Source organism: Rhinopithecus roxellana, chromosome 15 (genome assembly GCF_007565055.1).
Source record: "Rhinopithecus roxellana isolate Shanxi Qingling chromosome 15, ASM756505v1, whole genome shotgun sequence".
NCBI lineage: Eukaryota > Metazoa > Chordata > Mammalia > Primates > Cercopithecidae > Rhinopithecus > Rhinopithecus roxellana.
The window spans coordinates 43,336,584-43,354,149 of NC_044563.1; the positions used below are offsets into that span (position 1 = coordinate 43,336,584).

Genomic DNA, 17,566 nt, shown 5'->3' on the forward strand with positions numbered 1-17,566 from the left:
CTCAAAGTGGCTTAAATGATAAGCAAATTAACCTCACGTAAAAAGAATTTCTGACACTAAAAAGGCTAATTCAACAGCTCAAAGGACACAATGGTACAAGGACCTACCTACTTTGACCTTTCCAGTCTACCACTGAATCACTGGACCACAGTTTTTGAAATGTTGACTTAGCTTCTCTCATGCCTGCCATATGGTTGGAGCATTGTCAGGTATCATATCCAGACCACTGTCCACAGAAAAAAGAGACTATGTTTTCTAGTGTTTTATTAGTACTAAAGAAATTGTTCTCAGAAGTCTCCAGAAGACTCTCTCCCATGATCATTGGCTAAAACTGATGAGTAAAGTGACAAGTGAATCTGATAATTACTATTATAATCTTAGTTGAATCAGTGTCTATATCGTGAAGGTAAGGATGGGATGGCTTGTTAAGAAGAATGTGACAATGCAAAGGAAAGGCAAATATTTTTAAAAATAAGTATCTTCCATATAACTGTATTAGTTGTTTTTCATGCTGCTGACAAAGACATACCCAAGACTGAGCAATTTACAAAAGAAAGCGGTTTAACTGGATTTACAGTTTCACGTGGCTGGGGAAGCCTCACAATCATGGTGGAAGGCAAGGAGAAGCAAGTCCCATCTTACAAGGATGGCGGCAGGCAAAGAGAGAATGATAGCCAAGCAAAACAAGTTTCCCCTTATCAAACCATCAGCTCTCGTGAGACTTACTCACTACCACGAGAACAGTATGAGGGAAACTGCCCCCATGATTCAATTATCTCCCACAAAGTCCCTCCCACAACACATGGGAATTATGGGAGTACAACTGAAGATAAAATTTGGGTGGGGAAACAGAGCCAAACTATATTATTCTCCCTAGCCCCTCCCAAATCTCATAACTTCACATTTCAAAACCAATCATGCCTTCCTGACAGTCCCCTTAAGTCTCAAATTATTTTGACATTAACTCAAAAGTGCACAGTCCAAAGCCTCATCCAAGACAAGGCAAGTCCTTTCCACCTATGAGCCTGTAAAATCAAAAGCAAGTTAGTTACTTCCTAGATACAATGGGTATACAGGAATTAGGTAAATGCCACCATTCCAAATGGGAGAAATTGCCCAAAACAAAGAGGCAACAGGTCCCATGGAAATCCAAAATCCACCAGGGTAGTCAAATCTTAAACTTCCAAACTAATATCCTTTGACTTCATGTCTCACATCCAGGTCATGCTAATGCAAGAGGTGGCCTCCCATGCTCTTAGGCAGCTCTGCCTCTGTGGCTTTGAAGGGTACAGCCTCCCTCCCAATTGCTTTCACAGGCTGGTGTTGAGTGTCTGCCCCTTTTCCAGGTGCATGGTACAAGTCGTCAGTGGATCTACCATTCTGGCATCTGGAGGACAGCAGCCCTCTTCTTACAGCTCCACTAGGCAGTGCCCCAGTAGGGACTCTGTGAGGACTCCAACTCCACATTTCCCTTCTGCACTAGCTAGTAGAGGTTCTCCATGAAAGCCCCACCCCTGCAACACTTCTGCCTGGACATCAGACATTTTCATACATCTTCTGAAATCTAGGTGGAGGTTCCTGAACCTCAGTTCTTGACTTCTGAGTACCCACAGGCTCAATACCACGTGGAAGCTGCCAAGACTTGGGGCTTGCATCCTCTGAAGCCAAAAATCTGAGTTCTATGTTGACCCATTTCAGCCATAACTAGAGTGGCTGGGATGCAGGGCACCAAATCCCTAGGCTGCACACAGCTCAGGAACCTGAGGCCTGGCCCATGAAACTACTTTTTCCTCCTAAGCCTCCAGATCTGATGGAATGGGCTGCCTGAAGACCTCTGATGTGTTCTGGAGACATTTTCCTGGGATTAACATTTGACTCCTCATTATTCCTGCAAATTTCTTGGTTTATAATTTAATTCTCCTTTTTGTCAGTCATTCATGCATACCCTCATTCAATACATATTATTACCTATAATATCATAGGCACTGGGAAGATAGCAGTAAAGCATGCAGTACAGAACCCATGCCTTCATAGAGCTTGCATTCTATCACAGATTCCACTGGGGGAAAACAGAGAATAAATAAAATAAATAAGTAAAATATAAATTATTTCAGGTAAGTGTTCCTGATAAAAGCAGGAAATGGTAACAGAAAGAGTAGAGTGGTAGTTGCCTTTTTAAATAGGGTGGTCATAGCAGGATGTATTGAGAAAGTGACATTTAGGCAAAAATTAGAAAGAACTAAACTTTGAGGATATTTTTAAGGAAAGCATTAAAGGCAGAGGAAATGGCCAAAGTAAAGACACTGTGCTGGGAAGATATCTGGTGTCTTCAAGCCACAAGAAGACACCTCATTGTAGATGAAGCAATGTGAGCAAGGGAGAAAAAGTGAGTTTGGGGATCAGAGTGATAGTCAGGGAGTGGGAGATAAGTGTAGGGACTTGTAAAATATAATAAAAAAATTCATAATTTACTGAGAGAAATGGGTAGCAGCGTTTTGAGCAGAGGAATGATAGGAAAATATTTCTATTTTGACAGGATATTCTGCTTGCTGGGTGGAGGGGGGGATGGATTTGGTCAGGGTTGGGGAAATTTATAAGGGACAAAGCAGAACCAGTTTAAGAAACTATTACAATTTTAAAAGGTATTGGTGGCTTGGGCCAGGGTAATAAATATTGGTGAGAAATGGTCAGATTTTAGGTATATTTTGCAGATGGAGCCTGCAGTATGTGCTGACTGATTACAATGTACAAGTGAAAAAGTCTGTTCTTTCCTCCTTTTTTCTACAATTACTTTATCTTAAAACTCTCTGTATTAGTTACCATTTTCCATAAACATCTTTAATATTTTCCATCTTCCTTGGTCTCTTGACCAACTTGTACAGAATGTCTTCGGTTTGTATTTATTATTAAAAACAAAACAAATAAAAGCAAAGCCCGTTGGATATTTGATAATCCCTAAAGTTACAATTTCATTTTGTTCATTTATTCATGGAGGTATTCCCTCAGAAAATGTTGGTTGAGGGCTTATATAATGCAGACATTATGTTTAGGGTTATTCACGTGGTCATTTTTCTTTAAGTCTCTGGATTTCCATGTTTTTGCCCAAGCTTAGTCTTAAAACTCTGCCATATTTACTGTAATTTTGGTATGAAAATCCCTTATAGGATTTTCTATAACATTCATAGCGACTTGTCATATGACTATAGTTCAAATGTCTCTCACTCAATAACTTTTACTATTTTTTGCACTTTCTTGGCCAAAAAGGCTCTTCCTCCCATATCGTTTTCTCTGCTTATACCATACTTCTATTCTAAATAATAGAAAGTAGTTGAGGAAAGAGAGAGTTTAAAGTTGCTTTGTAAATGGGATGCATCTATATTGGTTTAAATGAGAGGCTTCCTTGAAGAACACACTCCTACCCACTTACTCCCCAGCCTTACCCTCCTGCCTCATTATTGTCCATTCCATATTGAGTTACTAAAATTTACACAAAAGACATATGTGAAATATGCAACATTTTCCAATTCCCTTTCACAGACTTCTTAGAGAAATCATGCTGTGTTTTTTCTATGAATAGTTTAAAGCATTATAGCATAAAGTAAAATAGGTATACTGTGGTTTCTACACATATAAGAAAATATCTCCCTGTGGTTTTCACTAAGCTGAATGACAACTAGCTTAGGAATGGAAAACGAGCTTAAGTCTTAGCACAATGCTCCTTCAAGGGGTAGACTGTGGGGCATAGTAGATGTCAGTGTGAGAGAGAAAGTGGTAAAAGAAAATTATTTTTTAAGACAATTTTATCTATTGGAAAGAACAAAACCTAGAGCAGGATAAGCCTATGACAAAACTGGAGTAAGGGAAATGTGCCTCGGGTGCCTTTAGCTTTCTCATTTACTGTGTTTTTTCCCCTCCATTCTTGAACTCTCTAGGAAGCTTAGGCTCTTTCCCCACTCATTTTTAACCGCTCAGAGAGTCTGCAATATCTATCAGAAAACGTGTCTCGAAATATGCAATGGGATATTTATTCACAATAGCATTTGCATCGTGAGTGTCCTCACTCGTAGAGAATGGAAAACATTTGCTCCTCGGCATCAGGGAAAGATGAGGGAAGAATTCATCAATGGAACCTTCCTGGCATCTCATAAATTGTAGCACATTTGTAAATTCGACTTCTATATATTGCTCTTTGCTTCATCCACTGACCTTTCCCTTCTAAACCATATAGAGGCCCTGTCTATAATTCCTATTTAATGATAAACCTCCCTTCTTATTCAACCTCTATCACTAAACACTCCGTTATTATTGTTTTCTTAAACTGAAACCAGTTCCTTCCAAAGGACGTTTCCACCCCTGTATCTCTCTCAAGTAAACTTACTTATTCTTCTATATCACATGTTTCACAGGACACAGAGATGGAGGTCAGCAACTCAACGCTGCTTCCAGACATATTTCACACCCTTACATACAAAAATGTGAAAATTAAAATTGATGCAATTGAGACTCATGGAATGTAGTTATCCCTCTGTCTTTTAGCTTCATTTATAACTACTATTTACTGTCAACTTCTGGGTAAAGTATTGTCCATCCCAAGCCCCGCTATCGTTCTGAGTGAATTTAGTGTTTGTATAAAGGACAGATGAGTATCAAACTTCTTTTTTCCCCCAGTTCTAACACATTTTAATGTTCCTATTACTGGGCCCTTACTCAGACTTGATCAGCCTCACATAAGGATTGTTATTTCCAATATCAAAATCTCTCCTTTTCTGCCAGCTTCAGGCATAATTCTCCATCTATCTGCTATTTCACCTAATATACACATATATTGTTTAAACTTGTTTATTTTCTTCTAGTCTTTCACTTCATTCTGCACTCATTTATGCATTCTGAATCACATAGCCAATATAGAAATTTCAGTAATCCAATATTCAGTAGATATTGGTAGGAAAGAGGAATTGAGGTGAAGAAATGAAATTTTTGATCCAAATAATAATGGAAAATTACATTTACTATCCAATCGTAAGTTATTCTTACCTACATATCTTTTAGATTTACCAGATGAACATGAGCTCTTGTAGAACTGAGTACAGAGGAGCTAGAACTTCCTTGACAAAGAAGGTACAAGAAGAACAACAAAAATCTTTAGAGAAGATAACCAAATCTTACTTCAGAATAAGACATTCTGACATTTATTAAATCTATTGTGAGAGTTTTTCATGCCAAGCTTCTGGCCTATAAACTAAAGTGTCAAAGCTGTATTGAGCATAAATCCAGAAATCTAGAGTTTATAAGAAGACTTATAAGTTTATAAGATTGAAGAACCTTGAACTCCATGTTTAGCACATAAAAGGCACTCAGCAAATTTTTTTTTCAGTAAACGTTTTAAGGGAATACTTACATTAACAGTGTTATAAAAGTTTTTGGCCGGGCGCGGTGGCTCAAGCCTGTAATCCCAGCACTTTGGGAGGCCGAGACGGGCGGATCACAAGGTCAGGAGATCGAGACCATCCTGGCTAACACGGTGAAACCCGTCTCTACTAAAAATACAAAAACTAGCCGGGCGAGGTGGCGGGCGCCTGTAGTCCCAGCTACTCGGGAGGCTGAGGCAGGAGAATGGCGTAAACCCGGGAGGCGGAGCTTGCAGTGAGCTGAGATCCGGCCACTGCACTCCAGTCCGGGTGACAGAGCGAGACTCCGCCTCAAAAAAAAAAAAAAAAAAAAAAGTTTTTGGACAGGTAGAATGAGCATGGCTATTCACCTCTTCTTTCCACTGTCTACATAGTTTTCCTGTTCTGAGTCTTTTCAACTATTCTCATTGTATTTGTAACCACCGATATGCTGAGAGCTCCCCTTTGTATAACAATCCTCTAACCTCCAAATGTTTATACTCATGTGTCTACTGAATATGTCCACTTGGATGTCCCACCAGTATCTCAAATCAAATATTCCAAAATGAAGTTTTTTATTTCCTTCCCCAAATATACTCCTTCTCTTGTATTTTCTTAACTCAGTTAATTGCACTATCCAACACAGTAACTGGGGTAGCATTCTATACTTCTCCCAATTATACTCATCATCCAATAAATCCTACTCATTTTTGCCTCCTAAATAGTCTTGAAACTGCACTCTATTTTTCATCTGCATTATCACTACCCTAAGCATTAGCTTATCATCTCTCACATGCATAATTATAGTAGTATTTCTCTATCTCTAGTTTTGTTCCTTCAAGTCCATTGCATTTTATCTAAATGTCAACTCTGATCCTGTTTTATCTAGTGTAAAGATTCCACAATGACATCTCATAATCACCTAGTAAATTCATCATTTTTATATACTTATCCATCTGCTTTCCCGTTTGACCTCCTCTTATTTTATACTTCTTACAATAAAAACTACTAAACAGTGTTTCCCAGTATACACCATGCTGCTAAACCTCTCTACATGTTTGCACTTGATTTTCTCTCCTATGCCTAACTCATCTTTTCACGGTGCATGTCTACTCAATTTTTCAGATTTGTCTTACATATCATATCTCACTGAAGTGTTCTCTGCCAATCTAGTATGGGTTAAGTAGCCCTTCTTGTATTTGTTTCTATAATAAAACTTCTTACACTCTTTGGAAATTATCTGTTTACATTTCATCTTCTCAATCAAGACTGTGACCTTATCAGTGACATAGTCACCCGTGTGCTCCTTATCACAGTGCCCAGCACATGGACTATTCAGTAAATGGTTTTGAATGATGTAAACTAAACCTGCATGGTACAGACATAGGGACCTAAGTGAAGTAACAAAATTTAAAGTCCTCTCACTAGATCCTCTACTGCTTGTGCTTGATAACTCTGCTACTTATTTGCAAAACAGGGTCAAGAAGAGAAAAGGTAAATAATAAACTTTTGTAATTTTGTTTTTAAACATAGTAACATTGTCACTTAGAGGAAAAAATAATGGAAATAGCATGAGCTTTAGAATCAGAGAAACCTGATTTTTAACCTTGGGCTCCCTGCTCTTAAACCACATGATGTTGGGCTTACTGACACTGATCCTCAGTGTCGGCCTCTTCAGAATGAGCATAATAGCAGCTGCTTTGTACATTTGTTTTGATAATTTACAATAGTGTACAGCAAGGAGCCTGACATGCTCAATATTTTGTCATTATTACTTTTTATTATAACTTTGAATATAACTATAGTAAATTAAACATTTCATTTGAAAAGTGAGTTAATACTTGTAAAGCACTTAAAACAGTGCCTCACAAGTATGAGTGTATGTGTGTTTTAGTGTCTGATATATAAATGTATCATGTAAAAGAAATGAAATTTTAAAATTGATATTTCATGAACCGTAAATTCTGAAAAGCTTAAACTATTTTTAATTGACAATTCCATACTTCTAAAACAAACTCAACTGGGAAAAAAATGTTGAGTTTTTAAACTCAACAGTTGAGACTATTAAAGCTATTAGTGACTTTGAGCAGCAAATTACTGGTAAATGCGATAAGGAGTAAGTGAATAAATGAATAAAAACGTGGTCTATTTAAATATCTGGTGAATATAATTACAGGTACAGACAGGCAAGAAGGGTCCTATCTGAAAGCAATGATGAGTTTTCCATTCTGCATTAATGCCATTTTCAGCTTGCATTGAATATAAAAACTGCTTGAAAGTTCTAAAAAGTCTAAGATATTGCTCACATTTTAAAAATGAGTTTTGTTATTATTGTTTTGAAATTTTCATTTTTATATGCCAGTGAAAGTTTTTACCAAAAGCAGTTAGGTTTTTTGTTTTTTGTCGTTTCTATTGTTTTTCTAAACTTTTAGGTTCAGGGGTGTATGTGCAGGTTTGTTTTATAGGTAAGTCGTGTGTCACAGGGGTATAATGTGCAGATTATTTCATCACCCAGGTAATAAGTATAGTACCTGGTAGGTAGTTTTTTGATCCTCACTCTCCTCCCACCTCCACCCTTAAGGAGGCCCCAGTGTCTATTTTTCCCTTTGTGTCCATACGTACTCAATGTTAAGCTCCCATTTATAAATGAAAACATGCTGTACTTGGTTTTCTCTTTCTCCATTAGTTTGGTTAGGATAATGCCCTCCTGTGCTGTCCATGTGTAAAGGACATGATCTCATTCCTTTTATGACTGCATAGTATTCTATGATGTATATGTACCATATTTTCTTTATCCAGTTTACCGTTGATGGGCATTTAGGTTGATTCCATGACTTTGTTATAGTGAATAGTGCTGCAGTGAGTATACACATGGATGTGTCTTTATGGTAGAGAGATTTATATTCCTTTAGGTATTTGCCCAGTAATGGGATTTCTGGGTCAAATGGTAGTTCTGTTTTAAGTTCTTTGAGAAACTGCCAAGCTGATTTCCACAGTGGCTGAACTCATTTCCATTCCCACCAGCAGTGTGTAAGCATTCCTTTTCTTCACAGAGGTTAGAGTTTGATAGAACAGGATGCTTAGGATCCATTCCATATTTCATAAACAGAGGTCACCTGGCAGAGTGTGTGTGGTCATGAGAGAAAGAGAGAGAAGAGCTTATAAGCATGAAGCCTGTAGGTTTCTTAACTCATCTGTGAAATATTTAATGATTAATTCACAATTAGCCTAACAGAAGATATTCAAAAATATGTTAAGGATCCCTTTGTAAGGAACTGAATGACCACCAATAATTTATTATTCTATCAATATTCTTTTAATCTGAGCTGTAGAGCAGTATTTTGGTTGAATAATCCAATTCACAAATAAACACAAAATACTTTGCATTGAAACATGGAGCATCATTTGGCCATTGGTACTTCTAAGGTATTTTCTTCGGTAAAATTAAGTCTACTAAATCTAGCTTGGTCTGATGATTTACCTCCTTTAACAAAGTTCGGAAGTTCTTTTCCTCTCTTCTTTATGCCTACATCTACAGTTACTTGTGTACATATTTCTTCTTTCCTTCCTTCTCCTACTGTTATATAAGTTCTATCAGGTAGGGCCTGCAGATTACTTATCTTTACATCTGTAGTGCAATGTCCATTACCTAGGATTTAATAAATGCTCAACTAATGTCCACTAAATAGGTAATCCATTAAATTCATTTTGCTTGATGTAATAAGCCATTTTTCTTCAAATACTAGATACTTTAAACATTTTAGAAGGGAAAATGTTAAGGGGAAGGCCTCTGCCCCAGATCAATAATGATGATGATTTGTTACATTTTGTTTTATTTTATACTACTTTTGAAACAGCAGGAAAATAAACTAAAAAGAATATGACTGTACTGAGGTAAATAAGTCTTATAATCGTAACTCCCTTTATCATAGCCTATTGGATACCAGGAAGGTGGATGAAGTGGTATCGTACAGGCTCTAGCTTAGTGAAAAGGTAATAAAACCTTAAGAGCTTTGGGCCCCTGGAAGCTCCACTGGTGGTTATTCTCTACTGATGAGGCTCGTGACTTTCATGAAGTCAGTTAAGTAAATCTAGCTTCCTCATCTGGCAAATGGAAATAGCAGTTCTTTTTTAACAACCTCACAGATTCAAACCAATGAGTAACAGAGGTTATTTCTGTGAAATCATGTTAGCTCAAAAACCTGTCATTGAGGTACAAGAACTCATCTTGATGCACCATGTAGAAGAGTAATGTTGGGAATCTCATCACTCATTTTAGATGAACTATCTGGTATCTTCAAAGGGCGGTGAACTGCCAGTTATAATACAAAAGTTGTTTGAGCCACACTCTAATAATGGAGGCATCCCAATACTGACAGTCAAACTTCTGCCTAATGGTTATAGAAAGTTTTCATATCCAAAGAACATGTCTTCTCTCCTCTGTTATTACCAGTGTCTAACAACATCCAGAATGGTATCACTCAATGAGGGTTTGTTCAAGATAATAATTAGCTTAAAATCTTGATAATGGAAGGCAACACATTATAATGGCTAAAGTGTGGGCTGTAAACTTAGATTCCCTGAATTCAAAATCCAACCCAACCACTTACTTACTTAACTAATCTTTGATTCATTTACTTAACCTCTATAATCTTAGGCTTCTTCATCAGTAAAATGGAAATAACAAAGCCTCTGGTCCAGGGCTGTTGCCAGGATACAATTTAGGTAAAGTTCTAGGATAATGTCTGACACATGGTAAGCACTGAATAGATTCTAATGTATTGATTGAAATTCATCTTTTTCTAAGATGCTAGAAATTGCACACCTTTTACCATTCACTATTAAATGTGACACATTCACAGTTTAATGGTCAATGTGAAATAATGGGTTACATGTGGTTTAACCAAAAAGTAACAACGTCATCCCTGATGTTGTCCATATGCCATCACATTCATCTAATAAGTATCACAGGTTGGTCATTGCATTGAGAAGCAGGAACCCCTGTTTTGACACAGGGTGACCATCTCCACAGTCACGGCCCTTCCTCAGCCTGGCAGTTAAGCACACAATCACGTCTTTCTGTTTGCTCCTGTCCTTGTTCATGCTTACCAGGTACAAAGACAGGAGACTGGCCCAGCACAAGTCGGAAATAGAGTGTTTCACCCCCAAAGGGAGTATGGGGAATGGTGGGAGAGCAACAATGAGCAGGTAAGCAAACTATGAGTGGCCTAAGGTGGTGTGAAATAAATGTATGCAAGCTAGAGGAACAGGTGGCTCCCTGATCTGGGTCCTCACTCAACTGTGCAACCCATACAGTGTGTCCAACCTGGGCTACTACTGGTTTTCTGTGTGTGTTTGATTTGCAAAACCTATGACGTCCTCATGTGTAGTAATGGGAGCCTCCTGTCCCAGATGCTGCTGTTTCCCAGGGTTGTGCGCTTTGCATGTCTGAAGCCTTAGCTCACAGTCAGTCCTCCTCTGGAGATTTTAACTTATTGGTCAAACGGTTCTGGAGTTTGCAAAGTGGAAGAGATTGGAGGAAATTCATATTTCAGGGCTATCCAGTCACTTAATAAAATAAATGCAAAAGCTTAGAACTGGTTTTAAGGAAAGGACTACAATTGAGGGAAGCCTCCAGCCCCTGATCCTGGACAAGCCTGGAAATTAATATGACTTACTTTGAATGTAACATCATCTCACAGCCAAGGGCAAATGCCTTTCCAAACTAGTGGACTGTAGAGATAAGTGGCTTTTCTCGCACTGAAATCAGGAAAGCTAATCCTCCTCTAGCTACCATAGCTTTGCATCTCCTTTACTTCCTTGTGTTTGGTGATGAACATTCTCTGTTGCTGTGCTGTGCATGTTCCTTTATACTAGGCACTCCCGATTGAGTTGTACCTAGTAAACCAGAGTATTTGGAACTATAAGCATTAACTAAGCTGTGTTGCATGAAATAAACGTGCTTTATTGCATGGGACTTGGTTTTAAGAAAAGGGCCCTGAGGCCGGGCGTGGTGGCTGACGCCTGTAATCCCAGCACTTTGGGAGGCCGAGGTGGGAGGATCAGCTGAGGTCAGGAGCTCAAGAACAGCCTGGCCAACGTGGTGAAACCCCGTCTCTACTAAATACACAAAAATTAGCCAGGCATGGTGGCACATGCTTGTAATTCTAGCTACTCAGGAGACTGAGTCCGGAGGACTGCTTGAACCCGGGAGGCGGAGGTTGCAGTGAGTCAATATCGCGCTATTGCACTCCTGCCTGGGCAACAAGAGTGAAAACTCTGTCTCAAAAAAAAGAAAGAAAGAAAGAAAGAAAAAAGTAAAAGAAAAAGAAAAAAGAAAAGGGCCCTGGAGACAGTCAAGATTGACATTAAACAGTTCCAGAATGTTGAAGGAGCCTTGAGTTGAGGAGTCGCTTGCCATGACTTAACTCTTCACTTCTAATTTGTTGTGACATTTCCCAATCCATCTGTGGTGTAGAGGTATGGAAGGAAAACTTTTGCATATCATCCTGGATTAGAGAAAAGGAAAAAATCCAATAAGTAGAGTGTGTGCATATGCGTGTGCATGTGGTGAGAGCAGAGCTTGAGACCTAACTACATAACAAAAAGATAATCTTGTTGAAATTTCACCACAAACATTGTGTTTGCTTCCTCAGTGGTGGGCTCCTTCCTGTTTTCAAAATAATGACTAAATTTTTCCAAGGCCCACCATATTGCACAACTGCTGGAGGACTATTCACATTGCAGTCTATGAAAATGGTACCCAGAACTGTTCAGCATACAGTCTGAGCAATCATTCATAACAGCCCTGGCCAAGGGCTTGGCCAACTTTGTCTATGACTCTCAGAGACAACGCAATGATAGTGTGTGTACATGTGTAGGCATATATGTGTGCACTTTGGTGTATCTGATGGTCATATGCCCACAATCCCTTTATACAGCTATCTTTGGATCTCAGTGCATCTGCAAAATGAGTCTCAGAGGATCATTTTGTGGGAGTGACTCAACAGAATGCTATTGGGGTTCCTATTTTCATTCCACTTAGATATAACAAAGTAGCGTAATTCCTATCCTTGAAAATTAGGCAGATGGCACCATGGTAAGCCTGACAAGGTGAAAGTGACTTCACCAAATGAGTGCTCAAGGGCTCTTCCCAGAGTGCCATCTAATTTGAGATCTAAAACTAGAGTTCCCAAACCTGGCAAACTTAGCTGACTATCAAACAGACTGAGGCAAAATATTGGGCAATACAACTCAGGAATCTGTCATGTAACAAGTTTTCTAGGTCATCTCAATGAAGTCAATGCACGAACTGATATTTTAGAGTAATCCATTCATGTAGGAGATGACATGGAGCTGTTTGTGGCAAGCATTTGGTCTCAATTATGCCATGCGATACTCTTAACAGTGTTTCGTCAATACTTGAGCTTTACATATGATCATCCCAGAAATTAGCTTTGTTCAAGACTGTCTTGATTGAGAATGAGGGGAAAGGGACTGAGAGGGTAGTGCACAGAGAGTAGGAGATCCCAGATAAACACACCAGGCTTGCTTGGGTCAGGTCCAAATCTACAAAGGTAGTCATTTGATGAATCTCCAGCAAGAATGGTCTGAGTTTCTCTACAACAGCAACATATCATTTAATTTTTGTTTCCTCACTTGTTTGGATATAGCTAAGGTAATTGAAAGACTTATTAAATTGATATATCCTGGTGGAGCAGAGGGGAATAATCCATGCTACAATAAATACGATTGTGTTAGATCATCCACCTCAGCCACACAGATAAGCAGAGTTAATTGGGAACAAATGATCCTCTCTTCCTAATATCTCTTCCTTCGCATTTCTTTAGCACCATATAAAAACTGACACACACACACACACACACAGAGAGAGAGAGAGAGAGAGAGAGGAGAGAGAGAGAGAGAGAGAGAGAGAGAGAGAGAGAGAGAGAGAGAGAGGAGAGACCTGTCATGCTTAAGCTTTCCCTTAGGGAGTAGAAAAGGCCTGGAGATATGAGAGGCCAGAATTCACAAGGTCTTGGTATCTTTTTTTCCAACTTCACATTTGTTCACATAAATATAGACACACATGCCTGCACACACATAATATTTATCCAGGAGAAATAAGTTTAAAATGAACATTAAGAAAAAAGATGTCAGAGAGGAGATAACTGTGATGGAAACAGTTTCTAAGTAAGGGGTTCGAGTAGTTTACCCAAATTTGCTTACTCAGGAATTGAATGGAAGGGCTGGAGAAAGGTTAACTCTATGTACTTGAGACTTTTATAGGTACTTTTAGTGTCAACTAATAAGGCCTTTCTTTGTAATTCATCCATACTCCACCCCCTATTGCTTCCAGGAGTCAAAGCCAAGCATCACATTTACTCTGCAAACATCTGGGACTCTTCTGTGGCCACGATTGAATAACTAGTTCCAGGGAGGGGTTAAGGGGAGCTCAAACAACCACAGAAAACCAAGAGTGTCACTCTGCATCTCATTTGCCTGTTTTCTATAATGAAGCTGCAGAATGGACAGTACTCCATGAATTCATGCCTAAGATGATTATCTCAGAGCCAAGTTGCCTGGTGGGGAAAGAAAGCAGTTCACAATGTTTACAGTTGAAGCAGAGCACAGCACTATTTTCTGATCTGTAACATTAGCAGGGCCTTAGACAGATGCTCCCTTACTTCTGCCCTCCTCCCTCAACCCTCATCCCGGGAAAGGAATGAGAATATAATATGTAACCATAGCACACTAGCTTCCCTAAATATACTGCTGTTTTCCCTTTATGTGAAGAGGTTTTTTTTATCTTTATGTCTGAATATAGTATAACTTGTCATCTTTTCATATTTTAACAGTGGACAGTCTAAGTGTGATTCAGAGCAAAATCCTCCTGATTGCAGGAGAAGTGAAAGAGAGTCCTAAACAGGGAGGTGGCTTTAAGAACTCAAATTATCTAAACCCTGTTACCATGTGAGTTCCTAGCAAGATGGTCCAGCCTCAAGAATGACTGAAACCTCAACACTGAATGTTATTATATTCTATCTCATCAGGGGCATGGCATTGGAGTACTTGGAATCTGCTTACTTGTTTTTTGTTTTTTTTTTTTTTTTTTTTTTTTTAAAAAAAAAAGACAGAGTCTGCAGTGTCACCCAGGCTGGAGTGCAATGGTGCGATCTTGGCTCACTGCAACTTCTGCCTCCCAGGTTCAGGTGATTCTCCTGCCTCAGACTCCTGAGTAGCTGGGATTACAGGTGCCCGCCACCACACCTGGCTAATTTTTTGTATTTTTAGTAGAGACGGGGTTTCACTATGTTGGCCAGGCTGGTCTCAAACTCCTGACCTTGTGATCCACCCACCTAGGCCTCTCAAAATGCTGGGATTACAGGCATGAGCCACCACTCCCGGCTGGAATCTGCTTTCTGATCTGCTCATGTTGTAGCCCATGTAGGAGACGTGAAGACATTCTGAGCCTCCTACTCTCTCTTTGAGGAAGGGTTCCCTCAGTCAAATGAAATGCACAGATCTCTAGTCCCACTCCAGTGCTGGAAAGAAGGAGGGTGGTGTGGGGTTTTCTTTGAACAAAAAGAGAATTATTATTATTACTCTTTTGTGATATAAGCTACATAAACTATTAACTTTCAATCAATTGAGTCACTGATTTTCACCAGTGATATGCAGCATCTAATTTTAGTAGGTATAAATGTTTAATAAAGCCTTAGAGAATTTGGTAATAATCATGTCATAATAGTCTTTGTTAAATGAGTAGGACCTCAGATAGCCCCAAATATAATGTCTTGTGTTAGTATTGCCTTTCATTCATGCAATTATTTCTTCCTCCAGGTAAAGCTCATTTATTAAGCACCTATTATGAACCAAACACTCAAAAGACTCTAGAGATAAATGGATGACCAAGATATGACTAATGTCCTTGAAAATCTGCAGTCTATTGAGAAACAGTCAGAAAAACAGATAACTGCGATGTAATATAAAACCCCTGTAACACAGGACAGTTTATGCCTCAGATTAAGTCCCCATTTCTTTTTTTTTTTTTTATACTTTAAGTTCTAGGGTACATGTGCATAACGTGCAGGTTTGTTACATATGTATACTTATGCCATGTTGGTGTGCTGCACCCATCAACTCGTCAGCACCCATCAATTCATCATTTATATCATGTATAACTCCCCAATGCAATCCCTCCCCCCTCCCCCCTCCCCATGATAGGCCCCAGTATGTGATGTTCCCCTTCCCGAGTCCAAGTGATCTCATTGTTCAGTTCCCACCTATGAGTGAGAACATGCGGTGTTTGGTTTTCTCTTCTTGTGATAGTTTGCTAAGAATGATGGTTTCCAGCTGCATCCATGTCCCTACAAAGGATGCAAACTCATCCTTTTTTATGTTACACTGTTGGTGGGATTGTAAACAAGTCCCCATTTCTTATTGTACGCTATAGTTTATACCAGTACAAACAGAAGTAATAGAATAACAAATAATAACAGATCTAATTTGAGTATTCAGAAAGTGTAAGGTATATGGTTATATAATTTAAAATCCATAGATAAGAGAAAGATTCTGCCTTTCCAGTACAGACAATAGAAGCCAGCTGGTTTTTGAGAATAGATTATAATTTCTATAATAATCTTCACTTTATTTATCTCCAAAGTCAATTCCATAGTAATAGTCTTACATATTCTAAAAAAGAAGAAGAAGAATTAGTAACATTGCTATGATTACCATGTATCACACACTATATATATTAAGTCCCTTCATGGAGGGTCTGCATTAAGTTCTGCATAAGTTCCCAAGAACATATAAAGAAGGTGTAATTTTTTTCTTTCCATGCTACACACAGGAAAATGAGGATCAGGGAAATAAAATAACATGCATGGTAGAGCAATCTCATGAAAAATCTAAAATCAAAGGAACTTCAATAAACTGGTTCTGGCACTAACCAGTGTGTGACCTCAAAGTGCCATTTCAACTCTTTAATCTCCATTTTCTATAAACTTTGGATTATAATATAGCACTTATCTTACTACGATGCTGTGAAAATCAAATGGAATTATATAACTACAGCACTTAGCTTATTGCCTGACACACAATAGGCATTCAATAAATGTTAGCATGTGCTTTTACTATCCAAGGCCACCCAGTTTAGAAAGGTTGTTTTTTATGTATTTACTATTTTGTCTTGTCTTTCTCTACCCTGCCACCACGGTTGTTTGCTCAAAAATCAATTCTGGAAAAGTAAGTAAAACAAAATCTAATGATAACAAAAGAATAAATTCAATGATATAATTTCCCTGTTTTAAAATTCATGTTCTCCCATGTTTACCTATAAAAGCAGCCAACATTTATTGAGTACTTAGATACATGAGACACTGTGTCAAAGGCTTTATCTGCATGATTGCTCATTTAATCTTTTTTATAAAAAAATTGGTAAAGCCCATATTAAAGCCCAACTTAGTCTCATTGTGCAGTTCACACACTAAAATCACCATGCTATCAGCCACGCAGGAAAAAAATACAAACTCATGCACTCAGAATACAAGGTTCTTCATAAACTAACCCTAACCTAACTATGTGACCATTATTCCTTCTGTTTCTGTACATATGTTCTCCTTTCCAGACATCCCAGATATCATACAATTCTCCAAACATGCTGACTATTTTCTACAACAGCACATCTTAAGACTTAAGACATGCTGTGTTTCTATCTGGATTATCCTTCATTTCTCTTTCTATCCGTCTTCTTCCAGGGAGAAGGAACTCCCATTCCTGCTCTACCAAGCAAACCTACTCAGGTTTCAAAACCCAACTCTAATGTCCATTCTTCCTTGATATTTTTAAAAGTCTTAGTCTAGCTAAACTCTACCCAACTTCATAATTCTAACGTATTTTTCCTTTACATCTGATATTGTATACTATCCAGTTGCTTGTGTCTTCTCATTAAACTTGAGGTTTTTAAGGCCACAAAACAAAAAAGTATTGTTCACTTTTACATCTTCAGTACTCAACAGTGTGAGGAGTCTATTGATTCAATCACCCACTTAATAAAAGTGCCCAGATAATTTTTGTGTATGTGGGGAGTTTGAGGAAGTATAAAATAATCTCCACCCTAAAGGAAATGACAATCTTAATAAAGAAATAAAACTCACTCTGATAGAACCTGCAAG

General features: G+C 38.4%; 1 protein-coding gene across 2 annotated transcripts in view; it reads left to right on the forward strand.

Annotated features, from left to right (window-relative positions):
• The window catches only part of GRM5 (glutamate metabotropic receptor 5), a 582,078-nt gene that overhangs the window by 554,465 nt on the left and 10,047 nt on the right, over positions 1–17,566 (forward strand). The window contains exon 9 of one of the 2 annotated variants that reach the window (XM_010357229.2): positions 10,500–10,595. The exons of the other annotated variant lie outside the window; for it this stretch is intronic. Coding sequence (XP_010355531.2) covers positions 10,500–10,595 — 96 coding nt within the window. The remainder of the gene's footprint in view (positions 1–10,499; positions 10,596–17,566) is intronic. 2 annotated transcript variants of the gene reach the window in all.